We start from the raw sequence: 16135 nt of genomic DNA, 5'->3' as shown, positions 1-16135 counted from the left end.
CTGTTCTAAATAGTCATTCGGCTTCCAGCTAAATTTTTTTTGTGTGTTAAATGAAGGTTAGCATGTTTCTGGGGATGCAAATGTGTTCAGACTCCAAAGCCTTTGTTAAAGTTTCCAATTAATCTTGAGATGGCTTCTGTTCTGTTGGCTCAGTGCCACAGTATCCCCATTTGCTTTGTTGTGGAAGCTCTGGCGACCATTTTTTGTATTGAACTCTGCCAGTTAGGAAAGTTATGCAAATGCCAACGCATAATGTGTTGTCTAGAAAAATGCTGGCCTGAAATCATATGAGAAGTAATTTACAAGTTTTATTCTCATAAGTAATTTCTTGTGTTTAAGACAGAGGGCTGCAGTCTAGAGGTCTGTAGTATGCCTGGCAGTCTGTTCAGATACATGCCGCTTTCTAACAGTCTGAATGTTTGTGTGTTTTGTGTACATCTCTGAAATTTTTGTCTTGTATGACACAGAATCATCCCACCATGACTTTTGCCGGACAGCTGTTTCAGTTTACTGTAGGCATATACTGACTTGATGCGCATCTCTGTCTGTCCCCTCCCTTAATAGTTGTCGGAGCTGCGTCAGAGGCTGGAACAGGCAGAGGCAGACCGGCAGGAGTTGCAGGAGGAGCTGTGTAGGGAGCGTGAGGCAAGAGAAAAGCTGGAGCACACCATCGCCCAGCTCAAGCAGCAGATGGCCCAGTCTGGCACCGTGGGAGGCAGCCCCTCTCCTCCACCTACCCCTCTTACTGGACCCCCTAATGTCCACTCTAGGCCCTCCTCCTCTTCCTCTTTCTCAGAGGCCCCAGTGGCTGGCCAGAAGTAGCCCCCTTCAGGAGCCTCCCACCCTACCCTATTTCTCTCCCAATCACCGGCCAACTCTGCAGACACAAAAACATCAGCCTGAAAACAGAAAATGAGGCACTTTTCCTCAGGCTGTTTTTTAAGTTGTGCATCACACCTCTTCCTTTTATTTTTAGTGTTTATTTAGTGACATACTTGTTTTTGTAATTTAACTTTAAGCTTTTAAAAAGAAAAAAAAAACACAATTTTATTAGTTTCCCTTGCATATTTCCTTTCTTTAAACAGTATTTAAAGAGATTTGGGCATGTATGTTTTGATTTAATTTATAATTTGTACTGAACAAGTAGCTGCTTCACAGACAGGAGTTTGGTCACACAGTGACAAAACTCAACCCATCACTGTTTTGCTTCCTCCCTTAAGATTGTCAACCTCCTTTCCAAGCCTCTCCTTCCTCTCTTTGGATTGAGGAGCTAATGACTTGGAGATTTCAGACTTCAGCTCAGACTCACAGATTGGTCAAGGTGTGTCACAGACGCTGCTTCATGCAACTACCTGGCAGGGAAACTGGTGCTCACTGACACAAAATGTCAGCTGGTTGCGTGCCCCTTCTCAGTTTTTTTTTTCTCAGTTTTTTTGTAAATAAAGCCCTAATGCTCAACTACCAGCTACTGCAGGATACTACATGGACATTCAAACATATTTTGGCTGTTTGTACATCACAGGAAGAAAACTGTTCTGTCATGTTAAAAACATAAATTCTATATGGAGGCATAAGACCTATACTGTACAAAAAAAAGACAAAGGACCTCATGAAAATATGCCTGTAATGATGCTGAACTTGAAATGAGTGTTTTGAGTGTGATGTTAGTTAGGCAGCAAACCGTCTGGCTTAGACCCCACAAACACAGACCAGTTTTCCTCCTTCACTCTGCTGGATATCTGGACTCTCCTAGACCAAACAGTCTGCTGGGCCTCCAGCTGCCTGGTGTCTTCTCCAACCCCCCTTCCCAGCCCTGCATGTTCAGGCTAGGCTTTAACAGTAGTGTTAATCACTTAGAGTACAATTCTGGGAGAGGAATGTGTCCTGACATGAGAGCTGGTCTAAGAAAGAAAAACACCAGAGTGTCACATGTAGTTGCTGTACTGTGTTGCCGTAATACATATGACATCTCTGCATGCCCACACACCCTTGAGTGTGTAAGTGCAGTCCAGGCATTCAGGCAGAACAATGGCCCCAGCTTTCCCCAGCAGACGATCAAAGCTCCAATCTGTCCCTGTTTTCTAGGCTTCTTTTTTGTGTCATTTGACCTCATTGTTCGCAGACAGTTTAATCCCCTCCCTGTTTGTCAGAAAGTCGTATAAGAATGTGGGTTGCAGGTGAAAGCAGATAGTTCAGGGTGGTTTGGGCCTGGAGTTTGGCCCCTGTTCCACGTTATTCTGCTTGAGTGAACAAACAACACCAGGCAGGAAGAGGAAGAGGGGGCACGTTCAGGGGACTGGTCCACTCTTCTTGCAAGCAGGCTGGGTGGCCCAGACACCGGAGGTCCAGAGGGAGCCCCTTTTGTTTGTAACCATTAGAAATGGAGCAGCTACTGTTGTCTGGGGTCCTCTCTACTATAAGGACAGTCAGGATCTCTCAACTCTCTCTCCTCTCCCACAAAACAACCGTCATTTACTCACACATACCCGTCCATCCACTTCTAGCACCAGATCAGCTGGGGGTGTGCTGCATTTTGTAGATGGCCAACGAGTGAGCAGACATGCAGTAATAGGAAGAGAGGACTTTTGTTGTGTCAGTTGCCAGGCAAAAGTGATTTTTATTGCCACTAAAGAGATCCCTGTTAAGTGAGTGTGCCTGTAAATAATTGTTTAAAAAGAGAAAGGGATCAGCCTCAGCTAATGCTGAACTTTTTTTTATGCATCTGCTATTAATGCAAATTGATAGACATTCCACTGTGTGCCCTCCTATTCAATGCAGACTTTCTTAAACAGCTTCCCTTTACAGTAACAGACATTAAAGCCAGGCAGAGTACAGTTGCGGTTTGTAGATAAAAGCAGATGCAGGTGCAAGTCAGTAAAATCAAACCAATGCAGCAAATGTACACTCTACTGTTCCATTTAAACCTTTACTGAAAGTATGAAAGAAAATATTTAACATGTTAACTAAAGATTTATATTCATATGTAAATACAGTAGTCATTAATATATTAACTGTTCATATATGAGAAATCTTCAAAAGGTTATAAAAATTGAATCAGAACTAAGACATCAGAGGATTTTTGCATTCTTTTTTAAACATACTGATCTTTGCAGTTATCAGACCTTGCCTTTGCTGAGTGGATGAGAGGGACTGAAATGCATGGTTTACTGAAACCTGAAGCAGGACAAAGGAAAAATAGGAAATACTGTATACTTACATGCTTTTTCCCCTCTCTGAACTGATGCATTTGTTTTTAGTGTGTTTCATCTTGATGGACTGTTTAACGTGAAATGTAATGAGCTCCCCATTCATTGTTAAATTCCCTACTGTGAGCTAAATTAAATACGAAACATCTGATGAAAAAAAACGCAATTTGGAAAAAACCTTGTTAAAAAAAAATATTTTTTTTGCATGTTTTCTGCCCATTATATTTTGTGTCACTGGGTCATGCAAACAATCAGTTCGTTGCCAAGAGAGGAAAAAAATGATGTTGTCCCCCACGTAATGCATACTGTTGAGATGGCTCATATGCATGAACATTGAAAATGTGAAAGTTTTATATCAATATGGATTTAGAAGTTGGTTAAATATAAAGTCAGATGATAAAGAAACCTGTAGCCTAATTTGATTTGGAAATTGTGTGCGTGTGTGTGTCTGTGTGTGTGCGTGTGCGCGCCTTCACATCTGACTAAAGCGCAGCATCATTGAAAAGTGAAAGAACTTGATCACCTAGCTCTGGATGTGTAGTATGTTTTGTGATTCTGATCATATATCCTTGTCTTGATGTATTACCATCATTTTAACGATAGTCAGATTAATTTTATTTACCTAGTGGTAATTACCTCTTCAATACAATAAGAATAAAATGAAATCTATCCATCATATTAGCAGATCAGTTAGCTCTGTAATATTAAAACTGTAATTTGCATTTTATACACAAGGGGGTGATGTTAGTCATGTAAATTGTACGCCATAATGTTAAGACTAAATGAACATGCACGGAGTGGAAGAATCCTTAGTAGCACAGCGTGCTGGGATTTTTACATTTTCAGTGTGACGGGAACTTGAATATACTTTGTACAGAATTTTTTTTAGAAGTCTGAAGTCTAATGAAAACAAGGCGAAAGGGGTGTGGCTTAACCATGTGAAAACACTTGAATACAGCATTTTGCATATTAATTACCTTCTGGCTAGGGTAGGTAAATAGAAGTACGAAATCCAAGGTGACTGATGCAGTTTGTATGCTTTGGAGATGGGTATACTGTACAGTATATCCTTTCAGCCAGCAATTATTCTATGCCAGAGTGGCAGATGTAGGAAGCAGGGCTGCATTGGTGATTGATTGCTGGTTAGTAAGAAGTAAATCGTGTTTTAATTTACATATCCTGTTGTAGATGAGAAGATATTCATAGTTTGGTTCAAAAGAACCTTTTCCCCCTTAAGGAAGTTCTGAAACACGAAACACAGTGTCTGTGTACGACCATTACATACTATGTTGCCAATACTACAGTGTGATGAGACTTTTGTTCTTGCATGAATTGAGACACTGTTCTCCTACCTCATGTTGTGATATAAAAAGATGTTTTTTAAGCAGAAGACACTGCATCTCTGTTTATCATTGATATTAACTAGTAAATGACATACTGTACCTGTAAATGCTTTTAGCTAATACCTCAGTTGTATCTAGTGGTTTTCTGTTTTGCCCTTTCCTGATTTCAGATCTTGTAAATACACCCTGTATAGACAATGAACTTGGATTAAATTCAAGTAAAGTTCTGTAGTGTCAAACCAGTGTCATCTTTTGCCGTTCTTAGCATTATAGCAATTTTTAAGATTGCTATTTTCCATGTGTTCACTGAAAATCATGGGCGCTGCAGATATTTTAAACTTTGGGAAAGAAAGCACAAGCGTAAACTACGTGTACAATTGGTAAAAGTAATTTAAAACAAAATGAACACACACACACACACCACCACCATCCACCCCCTTTAATAATTAGTTACCTGGTAAAATGTATTATTTATTAGCTGTTTTTAATATCAAACAGCAGAACAATTTACATTTAGCACAGTCAACACAAAGTGATTGCTTGAATGACTAGCGCAGTTTCAACTTAAGGCCCTGAAAGGCGGCCCTGAAAGGCATCCCTGAAAATTTGCAAATGTACTGCTGTTAAGACACTATGCCGACCTTCATAGACCTACTCTAACAATAGTTTTTTGCTGTCGAGTCCGCAATTTACATCACATCTTTATATTTGAAAATGGAAAAATAAACCGCTGCAGACCAAAAGCACAAGACCTGTTTGCTCCAACAGCCCAGAACTATCTGGATAAGACACAGAAGTTCTATGATATCACTCTGCAACTTTTACAGATCAGTGGTATGACTTGAGTATGAAATTAAAGCATAGCAGTGACTGAGCAATTCTTTAGTGCTCTTTGTGTGTTGAGGGTAAGATGGATTCTATCAAGTATAAGAAATCCTCAAAAAAAACAGTTTGTCTCTGAGGAAGCTGAAGCTTGGATGTCACTGGATGTTTCAAAATGACAATGAGCTAAAAGAAACATCAAAATCCACCCAGGCTTAGTTTCAAAATGCCTGGATCATTCTTTTATAGTTGCCTAATCGAAACCTGCAAAATAGTGGAATTTGAAGAAGGTTGTTGCTGCACATAATCTCCAAGAAAATTTCAGAACTGGAAGCCTTTTCCCAGGAGGAGTAGACTAACATTCCCACTGCAAGCTGCCAGAAACTGGTGTCTGGGTATGAATAGCTTTTTGTGTCCGGTCATAGCAACTACATGTCTACATGAAAGTATGAGAGATTCTTGTCAAAAGTAGAATAAGTGTGGAAAACACTATTGTATTATGATATTAATTATTAATATTAAGTATTTGCCGATAAGTCTGGATTTTATTGGTGCAATCATCTTCTTTCCTGTGCAGCCAAGCTATATTTAGATCGCCTCTCACGGAGGCTGTCGAGAGGAACTGCTGCCAGGTCCAGTGCTAGCTGTAAGGCTGGAAAGACTACGCATGAAATGACTGCAATCAGTAGGTTGTTGAAGAGGCAGAGCACAGGCGGTGTTCAGCCCTAGATATACAGGTATTGAAACTGGTAGCAGGAAGAGCACAATAACAAAAAAGAAAAAGAAAAATAGGACCCCAGTGGTCGGCCACAATCCTCCTTGAACTGCCACCCTATCATGGTGGAGGAGTAAGAGTGCCTGATTGATCATAGGAGCTATGTTGATGTGAACTTTATGCTCCTGCCATAACCAACAGGTCCTTGGTGACAGGACAGACTAAGAGAAGTTCAAAAACCCCGATGAAGACAAGTAAATCAAGAACTATGACATCACACAGTGTGATGCCCCACATCTCGACTGCCATTTATGGGAGTTTACCCCGGGGAACAAGTGGGTCACACCCCTGCGACTTTGGGTTGGGGATAGTTACCTAACCATTATTTTACTGTACTGGCTAAACGGCAGTGTGGAATACCCGGCCTTCTTGGAGTTCATGGGAGTGGTACTGAATAGTGCTCAGACTGGGGACTCCATTGTTCTTCTTGGGGACTTCAACGGTCATGTGGATAATGACATTGAGAACTGGAAAGGGGTCCCTGATATAACATCAGTGGCTTTTTGTTAAGACATCTGTGCTTGTCACACACACACACACACACACACACACACACACACACACACACACACACACACACACACACACACACACACACACACACACACACACACACACACACACACACACACAAAGGGGCCTGTAAGCATGCAGATGAGAAGTAGAGCGGCAAAAGGCACCGTCAATATATACCCTGCACATACTATATATACATAATATTAAACAATATTCATAACATTCTATATGTTTGGCATAATAATAAATTATAATTCGGAGATTTTTGGATCCAATTTTGTTTTCTTATTATTATTGTGGTATATAATCCAGTAGGTAATACAGTTATATTATGTTGTAGTTACTGAAAATCACTGCAGATGGCGCTGTTCCGTGAATTGAAAGCCCACCGTGCCCGGCTGGCAGTGCAGCTGTCAGACCGGTCTTCTGTGACGTCACTTCCACCGGTAGAACACTTTCGGAATATCCTGTATTAACTACAGTTTGTCGGTCTGGGGATTCCTGTTTTTGAGTTCACGTGTTCGTAGCGTTTAAATACACTCCAGCCTTGCTGACGTAATGCAGAGTTGAGCTCCTATGCTTCTGTCTGACACAGTAAGGCTTCCGTTCGGTCGGCCAGTTAGCTAGTTGGCTAACTGACAGCTAAAGCCTGCTGTCAGTAAAGCATAAGTGTTAGCAGGACGTGACGGACAGCTGCCAGCCGTCAGCCCTGAGTTACTCCGGTGTTTTAGTTTTCCTTTGGGTAATCCGGACTCCTTCACAAGCTTCCTTGTCATAGTGGGGTCTGATTTAACGAAACAAACACACCCTAGCTACAACAAGTCATTTCATCAGATGTCCCACATCAACGTTATTATTTGATAGTGTTTTGTAGCGAATTCGTACAGCCTCTGGGCTGATTTTTATTTTTTTAGATTAAACATTAATCTATAATCCCAAAGACAAACATCTACATGCCTCACAAACCGATGAATTCATGAAGTTGTGAAGCAAAGAAACAGCCTCGAATTTCAAAGATAGAAATATTTACCCATTTGGAATGTAAAAAAGAGAATCTTGATTATTTCTCTGATTTTTACATATGATTTATCGGTTCATCTCATTTTAGGCTCACACTAAGCAGCCACACCACAGTGAATTGACATTATCATCATGCTGAAAGACTAATAAATTATCAGGATACACACATGATTTTTAGACTCTAATAAATAGACAATTTTAATTTTTTTTTCAACTCCAGTTGTATTTTTAATTAAACGATTGTCTCTTTATTTTTTTGTTTGTTTTTGTTTTAGTATTGTAAAAATATAACATATATCTGTATGACTTCCCTGAAGAATGGAGGATTCGGAAACCAGTACTTTGTCAGGGCCCCAGGCAGTGCCAGACAGAGGTATGGTTCTATCCATAACTACCTCTGATCACTTGTCAGAGTCAGCCAGGCCCTCCAAGCACAGAGAGCGCCCGTCTAAGTCACCAAGGAGACGTCGAAAAGGTACAAGTTTGCAGCGACGGGGGGATGTTCACGAACAGCTGCTGTCGGAGAAGGATCGGCAAAGGTTGCCAGGCCAACACAAGCACTTGGAGCCCTCTGGCTTGGCAAGTGACCCAGCAGAAAGCTCTCCTAAGAGGTTTGCACTGAAGGCTTCCAGCTGGTTCACCATGCCACTTGAACAACTCTGTTGCCGTGGATGTGAGGGGATGGTATCTTGACTTGTCCTTGTGTTTTTCCTCCTGACAGGAGAGCCCACTTTCTACATGGACCTTATCCAGCTACTCAATTTGGACCCAAAGCGCGTATTCTTCCTAACCCAACTTCAGTCATGTAAGCATTGGGGTGCTGAATGAGTAAAACTTTGTGAGAGCAAACGGGTTGCTGGGGACATTGACACTAAAAAGCTTGTGTAACTTTATGATAAGATAAAAACATAATCCTGTGATTGGATGTTACATTCAATTGGATGACAAACAGCAGACTATGGATAAACAAGACTTCCCTGATCTCACGAGCGCTTCCTCAGATTTGCCCTGGAAATACACTCTTACCATATGCACACTCAGAGTCAATTGAATGATGCCTGTCATCTGTCATGCAAAGGAGGAGCAAGCCAAACGGTAAAGAAAATAGAACGTTTTTAGATTTGGAATTTGGACCTCATTCCTGAGGCATTCCATCACAGTTAATAAGTAACAGTTAAATATTGTCTTTGACGGTTTGTACAATGCAGATATATCTTTGCTTAATTCAGGAGATTAGCGAAGACATGGTTTCATGATGACATCTGACTGTTTGGAACAAAGTTGCCAGACAATATGATTATGTAAATGTAAGCCATTTTTCAAAATGTAACAGTTTGTGTGTTTTTAACGTATTTGTTTAAGCAGGTTTCTTTGCTTCCACTGGTCTGTTTCCATTTCATAGGCACATCCAAGACCCAGCGAGCCAGCGACTCACCTGGAATAAGCCTCCTGTTAATGTCCTCATCATCAGGAAAATCAGAGATGAGACCCTTGTTGAACCTTTCAAAGAACTCTGCAGGTTTCTAGTTGAGGTACAGCTCACAAAATTTTGTAAACTACTTTTTTTTTTTAATCACATGTCATAAATTAGCAAAATGTAACTGATTCACACTTTGGATGTTAAGATTGGTCAGAATGTACAAATTTACCATCGGGTCTCAGATAAGATATACTTTTTTTTAGATTATTTTGGTGTGATCTAGCTAGCGTAAATGACAGCAGTATTTAACTAAAGCTCTGTGAGGCAGATAGATTTAAGATTTAAATCCTACACAGATGATATTTAGCAGAAGGGTTTGGTGATAGAAAAATGCTTTTTAACCATTTTCAGGCATCCAGAGCTATCATAATTTGAAAATAAATTTAAAAGAGCAATTTTAAAAATGTAGTTAAATAAAAAAGGCATTTGAAAAATATTGAATTTCTTATACAAATGAAGTACTGTATTGATAATCCCTTAATTAATAATATCTTAACAATTTCTTTTGCCTTCTACTGCGTCTTGTTAGTGATCTGATCGCAGGTTGTCAGACATTTACCACTGAGATTGCAACTGTTGCAGCAACGTACTGTGTGTAAAGGAGAGGAACACATTTAATTCCAGAATTTTTACATTTTATTATGAAGCACTTTATAGCTCTGTTTTTCAAAGGTGCTTTGTAAAAAATATTATTAATGCTATTTTTCTTATTATTTGCTGTTATTTTTTGCCCATCATATTTTTTTTATTTATTTCATTAACTGTATCGATCACTGTTGGAAAATTATTAGGGGATCAATTACTGCTAAGCTGCATTCTGTTCTATGTATGTAATTATAATGGTCTTAAAAATTTACACTGCAGACGTTCTGGGTTGTGATAAGATAAGTTGAATTGAAATAATTATTGATTGTTATGAGCTGCATCTGTTTTCTGATTCTATTTATAACTGCATTGCCACCTCTACTTGTGGTACTCATAGTTCCTTCATCTGCCCCACTGTTACTTCTGATCCCAAAGAAAACATAAATTTTGTTTGCTTCCTTTTAGTTAGAAAAATATCTTTCTTCCAGTGATGGTATCCTTTACTGAGTTGGAGTTTTAGGGTTTTTACAGTGGAATAATTCCCTCTCTTTCATATTTAGAGATTGTAGTTTCATTTACAGGTTTGACTGTAAACATTACCGGTAAACTAAACTCACCTCCCTGCTGACAGCTATTGCAGCAAAAACATGCCAACGAACAGTGAACACAGAAATATTTGTGATGTTGAAGACCGACACTTCCCATGAAATTGATTCCTGGAAAACAAAGCAGACATGCAGGTCAAAGTTACATTCTGATGTCATATGCATCCTCAACTTTTGGCCACATATTTCCAAAACAATTAGTGCTTTGAGTGACAGAAACTTGTGTATTAACATTGCATACAAATAGTGCCATATTAAACTAAATAGGTTTTGCATTCGCTGGACTTCATTTTAGAAAGTGCACTCCTTAGACATTTCTGTGTGTGTTTTGGCTGTTATCGGTAAAGTATGTCTTTGTGTCTCAGGAGAAGCAGATGATGGTGTATGTGGAACGCAGAGTAGCAGATGATGTTACACTCTCACAGGACGAGACGTTCAGCTCCATTCGCAATCAGCTGTGCACTTTCAGAGAGGGTGAGGCCCCGTCTCCTACTGCCTGTTTCACAATAAAGACAACTTATTAATGAAATCACTCAATTTTTATTCCTCTGATGTAACGTATTCGTTAAAGGTTGTCTCTAATCTTTTGATTCTTAAATGAAAATATATTTTTAAAACAAAATCATGGTGAACTTCAGATGTGTTTTTTGCTCTGCAGGCTTTGATGACATCTCTGATTGCATAGACCTGATCATCTGTCTGGGTGGAGATGGAACTCTGCTTTACGCCTCCTCTCTCTTCCAGGTAATCACATTTTTATTGTTGGTTACTACCATCACAAACATTTTATACAACTTGAAATTTTAAAGTTCAACTTGATTATATTTGAGTGTTATCTTGAAATCAAATTTTAAAAAAATAAAATTTGACTAAAACAAATCTTTCTTCTTTTCTACATGGATTTATAAGTTGCCTACTCATGCTCAACTTTGTCATAGAAAAAAATCTTTGTGTTACCTAGATGTGTTTGTTCTGTGTGGTATTTAGTTAACAGATGTGTTTGTGGTTGTTGTTTTTTTTGTAAATCCAGCAGAGCAGTCAGACGTATTTCTTTCCTGCAGGGCAGTGTTCCTCCCGTTATGGCATTTCATCTTGGTTCTCTGGGTTTCCTGACACCATTTAAATTTGAGTCATTCAAGGTGGAAGTGGCCAAAGTATTTGAAGGTAGACTAGAACTTCATGTGAAGTACTGTATTGGTCTAATGCTGACGGTTGTAAGTGAATGTAAATTCATCACACATCATCTCCCAAGAACTGCGACTAAGAAATAATTTCTTTTAGTTGTTAATATTAGTAGATCATGTCTGTGATGCATGTAAATGCTCATGTGCACTTATGTTGGTGTGTGGGTTTGCAGGAAATGCAGCCATCACTCTGCGCAGTCGTCTTAAGGTGAAGGTGGTGAAGGTCCCGCTTCAGAGAGAGGCTCAGCAGCCGTACAGCGGAGAGTCACAGCCGGAGCAGCAGAATGGACCTCTTCCTCATGGACACGCTAACAATGAGTCTGGCAAGGTGACCCTGCAGCTACAGGTGAGTACAGAGGTAGAGGAGGTGTGTCCTTAGAAAACCTGGTGGCCTGTTTATTTACATCAAATGAGCTGCTGGGATGTGTTTGTGCTCACTTCCTGATCATATGTGTAACGTGTGACGTATGGACTTGTTTACTGCAGGATGTTTTCCAGGTTTTCGGGAACTGTTCCAGAAGCATAAAGTCTTACCTTCATTTCAACCAGAGAAACCAGTACAGTGAACAGAGGGATCAGTACTGGTTCAGTACTAGGACTAATGCTAGTTATTATGGAAATAGTTAGCTGATATTCACCTTAACAAGTTGCAGAATGTTTGCAGTGAAAATGTGTTACTTAATGTCAATATTCAGATTAAGCAGCAATACTTTGTCCAGCAACTGGGTCGTTTTGCTTAAGAATGGTGTGTAAGTACATGTTGAGGTATTTCTACAGCTACTTCTTACTTCCATTCCATTACTTTATATTTGGGCAACAAATATTATTCTTTTTTACTCCACTACATTTATCTGATAACTTATAAAGTGAGAATACTAATTTATCAATCCTATGAGTACAGAATGTTTTCCTTTTCCATCCTGGCTGCTGGCATATTTGTTTGCAAATGTGTATGGCTCAGTGAGCAAGCCAGGTTGCCATGGCAACAGTCATAATAAAGCTGAGGGGAGACAAGTCGGATGTTGTGAAGTTCTTTTGAGCTCATTGCCTAGGAGACCTTGGCGTCAACAGTGCAGTCCACGCTGAACGGATATTAAATGAGCTCTGACTCAGTCTGACGCAACTGAACAGCATGCCTCACTGCTGCAGTCATTTGCTCCCTCTCTCTCTCTCTCTGTTCGTCTCTCTCATTTTCTCTCACATATACACATACACACACACACATACGCAGCTGCAGTGTGTTATTATTTGTTGTCTCATCGATAAAAGACAGTGATGAATTGTTGTGGTCTCTCTTGCCCAGAGCTCGACCTCAACTAACATGACATCACACCTGCTGTCTCCAGCAGGATGTTTGCTCTCTGCTCTGCTGACGTCAGCACATCACTGAGACGCGGCAGGGCTCTGTGGGACTGACTGAAGTGTGGAACATGATGTGGTACACTTGTCTGCATACCAAGATTTTGTCTGCATGTAGTTTGCTGATGTAATGTGGTACTGTAAATAGTCTAAGCCTACATTTGTTCCTGACTAATTTATTGCTTTCTTTCAGTGCAACATTTATAATTAAAAAAAAAAAATTTGCTGTATGTGAAAATGCAGCGAATGCTACTTTATTTACTTTGTCATACAACAAGGATGGTCTCTGCCGAAGAAGTTGTGTTTGGAGTTGTCTGCTTGTTAGCCGGAAGTCTCAAGAAGTACTTATTATGTGACAGTGGCGAGATTGTGCAGTTCCTGCTTAATCTTCTATGAACATATTTTCAATTTTCAGCATCCCTTTTATAGTATATTTTTAATACACACAAAAACTGTAAAAGAGACATTTGTTTCATTGATATACCATTACGATTTGTATCCAGTGTTTTGCAGAAATACTGTATGTAAACACGTATAAACATTTATGACATTCTGCCTGTAGATGTCACTAGAATGACAAAATTAATTTGAATAGGGATGAATCACTGGCCATGTATTTCTCGCAATTAAGCTTTTATATTTCTTAACAGAAATATTTGGTCTAAAATGTCAGACAATGGTGGTGGAGTTTTATGCTCTATGGATGCCCTAATATAACGCTGGTCTTCCTGTATGTTTATGCAGGTGTTGAATGAGGTGGTGGTAGACAGAGGTCCCTCCTCTTACTTGTCCAATGTGGACTTGTACCTTGATGGACGACTCATCACCTCAGTTCAGGGAGACGGTAACGGACACACACTTGCTCCTGTCATTTAATGTCACAACAAGTGACAGTGACAGGGGAGATCCATGTGAAGGTGAATCAGATCTAGAAAACATAACTATCCTCGCTCTCCATCCTCCAGGAGTGATTGTGTCCACACCTACGGGCAGTACAGCGTATGCAGCCGCAGCAGGAGCATCCATGATCCACCCCAATGTACCGGCCATCATGGTCACTCCCATCTGTCCACACTCGCTGTCCTTCAGGCCCATTGTTGTCCCTGCTGGTGTGGAGCTCATGGTAAGTATGAGGAGGAGGGCGATGGACTGAGCGTGTTGCATACATATGTTTTACAGATGGTGTCATTATCCGGTGTTAAGCTATCATGAGCAACGACAACTGCTTAGAATGAATTATATTTCCAGAATTGTTTGTAACTGTGAAGGCCACATTATGAGTCACATAATCAAACTCCATGACTCCTTTATGGAGCCATGCTCACTCAATGTTTTACTTTATACCTTTATTCCTGTCCAAATATCTGTAGCGTTCATTTGAGTTCACGTACAGTAAATACAGCGGTTTTTGTCCTGCTGTACCTTTCACAAATGAGTTTTTATAAATTGATGGAAGTCTTCAACAGGTAAGCCCAGTTATCCATTTACTTTATGTTATGCTGTGTTCAGTTTATGTCAAACCCTGCTGATGTGTGCTGGCCCCACAGCTTCGTGTGTGGATTATTTCATAGTGACGTGATAAATAAGGATCAACAAGTAACATTTAGTCATATGCATTTACTCGTAGTTGTACTATGAGGCACTAGCTCTATTTGAGATAGAATTGATGTGAGAGGAGGGAATACCATAAAAGGTTGTACTTGGAACTTTTACTTAATGGAAAACCAATCCATCCATCCATCCATCCATCCATCCATCCATCCATCCATCCAAGAACCCTGAATGGAATGTCATGAATTTTGGAGCTATTCAAGATATATTCTAACGACATTGTAAACCCTTGACTTCTAGCACCATCATCAAGTTTCACGTCAATCTGAGAATATTAATTTGGTGATGCGTTGAAACTCAAGGACTTGTAGTTTTGCATGTCTCCAAGTGGTAACCTGATTGTCATTCCTCTTCTCCCCTGGACAGATCACTTTATCTCCTGATGCCAGGAACACAGCTTGGGTGTCATTTGACGGGAGAAAGAGGCAGGAGATCCAGTATGGAGACTGGTAAAAGTCATCAACTTTCATACTTAGCTCATGTTAAGTTGCACTGTCAAATCTTTTTAAAATTGACATTAAATTGCCTCCTACTTTTCTCTCATACAGTATCAAGATTACCACGTCTTGTTACCCAGTGCCCTCCATCTGTTGCCATGACCTGGTGTACGACTGGTTTGAAAGCCTGGCTCAGTGCTTGCACTGGAACGTTCGCAAGAGGCAAGCGCGACTGACGGATGCCTCAGACTCATCAGACACAGAAAACTGAGCCAGCTGGTGCATCGACTGTCCTCCATTAAAGATGTGAAAGAGAAATTAAGCAGCAGATGACAGCGAAGCAAAGGGAGTCCGAGTTGTTACCATGAAGCACCCCTGAAAAACATTTCATGACTGATTTAATTGACTGAGACAGAGAGCCTATGTGTCTACATCTAGATTACCGTTATGTTAGTCCTACCAATAATATGTACAATGAGTGTATTGAGTATTCAATAGTTTATAGCCAGCCATGCATGTAAGTGAGCACTACATTCCTGTACACACAGTCATTTTATCTGTAGCCTTCAGGGTGATGGCATGTTCCTCAGGTGGAAATAGCCAAAAGACATTTGTCATTTCAAATGATGAGGTTTTTTTTTTGGTTTTTTTTTAAGTTAGAGCAAACCATTCATTGTGATCAGTTTTAATAGTTTTTTGATTTTGGTTTCATAAGATGTGATTTTAATTTAAAATAACAGATGAGATAAATCACTAAAATTGAACATTCAATATCTTAAATTTATTTCATGTAATATGTGATCTATATATGATCTGTCAATCAATGGCTTGTTAAGACAGAGGCTTAACTCGAAACCAAAACTTAACATAAAATTAACATAGTTACGTCAAAGCCGGCTGATTCAACACATTTTATATTCCAGAAACATCTTTGTTTGTGTAAATGTTGTAAATTCATATTCTGTTCATGGTCATAAAGAGAGGAACTATTAAAGTCTGTAGCAGAGTGAAGATGAAGCATAAAATTATTCTTGTCTAAACAAACTCATTCCATTTAACAAGTTATCACATTATTTAATGTGCACATTTTATGAGGCCAGCTACAATTAAACAATACGTATTAATTGACGGGAAAATTGAAATACTGTAATACGATTAGGTTGCTAACAAAGGTGAAATGAAATGTTTCGAC

At 39.6% G+C, this 16135-nt stretch overlaps 2 protein-coding genes across 2 annotated transcripts in view; both read left to right on the top strand.

Moving 5' to 3' along the window:
* The window catches only part of skila (SKI-like proto-oncogene a), a 39174-nt gene extending 34398 nt beyond the window's left edge, over positions 1-4776 (top strand). Inside the window, exon 8 of the mRNA XM_068340350.1 lies at positions 565-4776. Coding sequence (XP_068196451.1) covers positions 565-822 — 258 coding nt within the window. The 3' untranslated portion in view covers positions 823-4776. The remainder of the gene's footprint in view (positions 1-564) is intronic.
* Positions 4777-7095: 2319 nt separating this feature from the next.
* Positions 7096-15954, top strand: nadkb (NAD kinase b). The gene is made up of 12 exons (XM_068340351.1): positions 7096-7256; positions 8000-8293; positions 8404-8487; positions 9085-9214; positions 10718-10826; positions 11011-11096; positions 11414-11516; positions 11710-11882; positions 13640-13739; positions 13861-14018; positions 14873-14955; positions 15055-15954. The coding sequence occupies exons 2-12, from the start codon at positions 8001-8003 to the stop codon at positions 15212-15214; spliced, it is 1479 nt and encodes a 492-aa protein (XP_068196452.1). The 5' UTR covers positions 7096-7256; position 8000; the 3' UTR covers positions 15215-15954.
* The last annotated feature ends 181 nt before the right edge of the window (positions 15955-16135 follow it).

This window comes from Antennarius striatus, chromosome 18 (genome assembly GCF_040054535.1).
Source record: "Antennarius striatus isolate MH-2024 chromosome 18, ASM4005453v1, whole genome shotgun sequence".
Classification (NCBI taxonomy): Eukaryota; Metazoa; Chordata; class Actinopteri; order Lophiiformes; family Antennariidae; genus Antennarius; species Antennarius striatus.
The sequence above is the reverse complement of the archived record's forward strand: the minus strand, read 5'-3'. Positions and strand labels throughout refer to the sequence as shown.

Excerpts from the sequence above, each read along its gene's own strand:
- nadkb (XM_068340351.1), top strand. The coding sequence starts at position 8,001 with ATGGAGGATTCGGAAACCAGTACTTTGTCAGGGCCCCAGGCAGTGCCA. Across the intron at positions 8,294-8,403 it reads GCAGAAAGCTCTCCTAAGAG|GAGAGCCCACTTTCTACATG; the intron begins GTTTGCACTGAA and ends TCCTCCTGACAG. Across the intron at positions 14,019-14,872 it reads CTGCTGGTGTGGAGCTCATG|ATCACTTTATCTCCTGATGC; the intron begins GTAAGTATGAGG and ends TCCCCTGGACAG.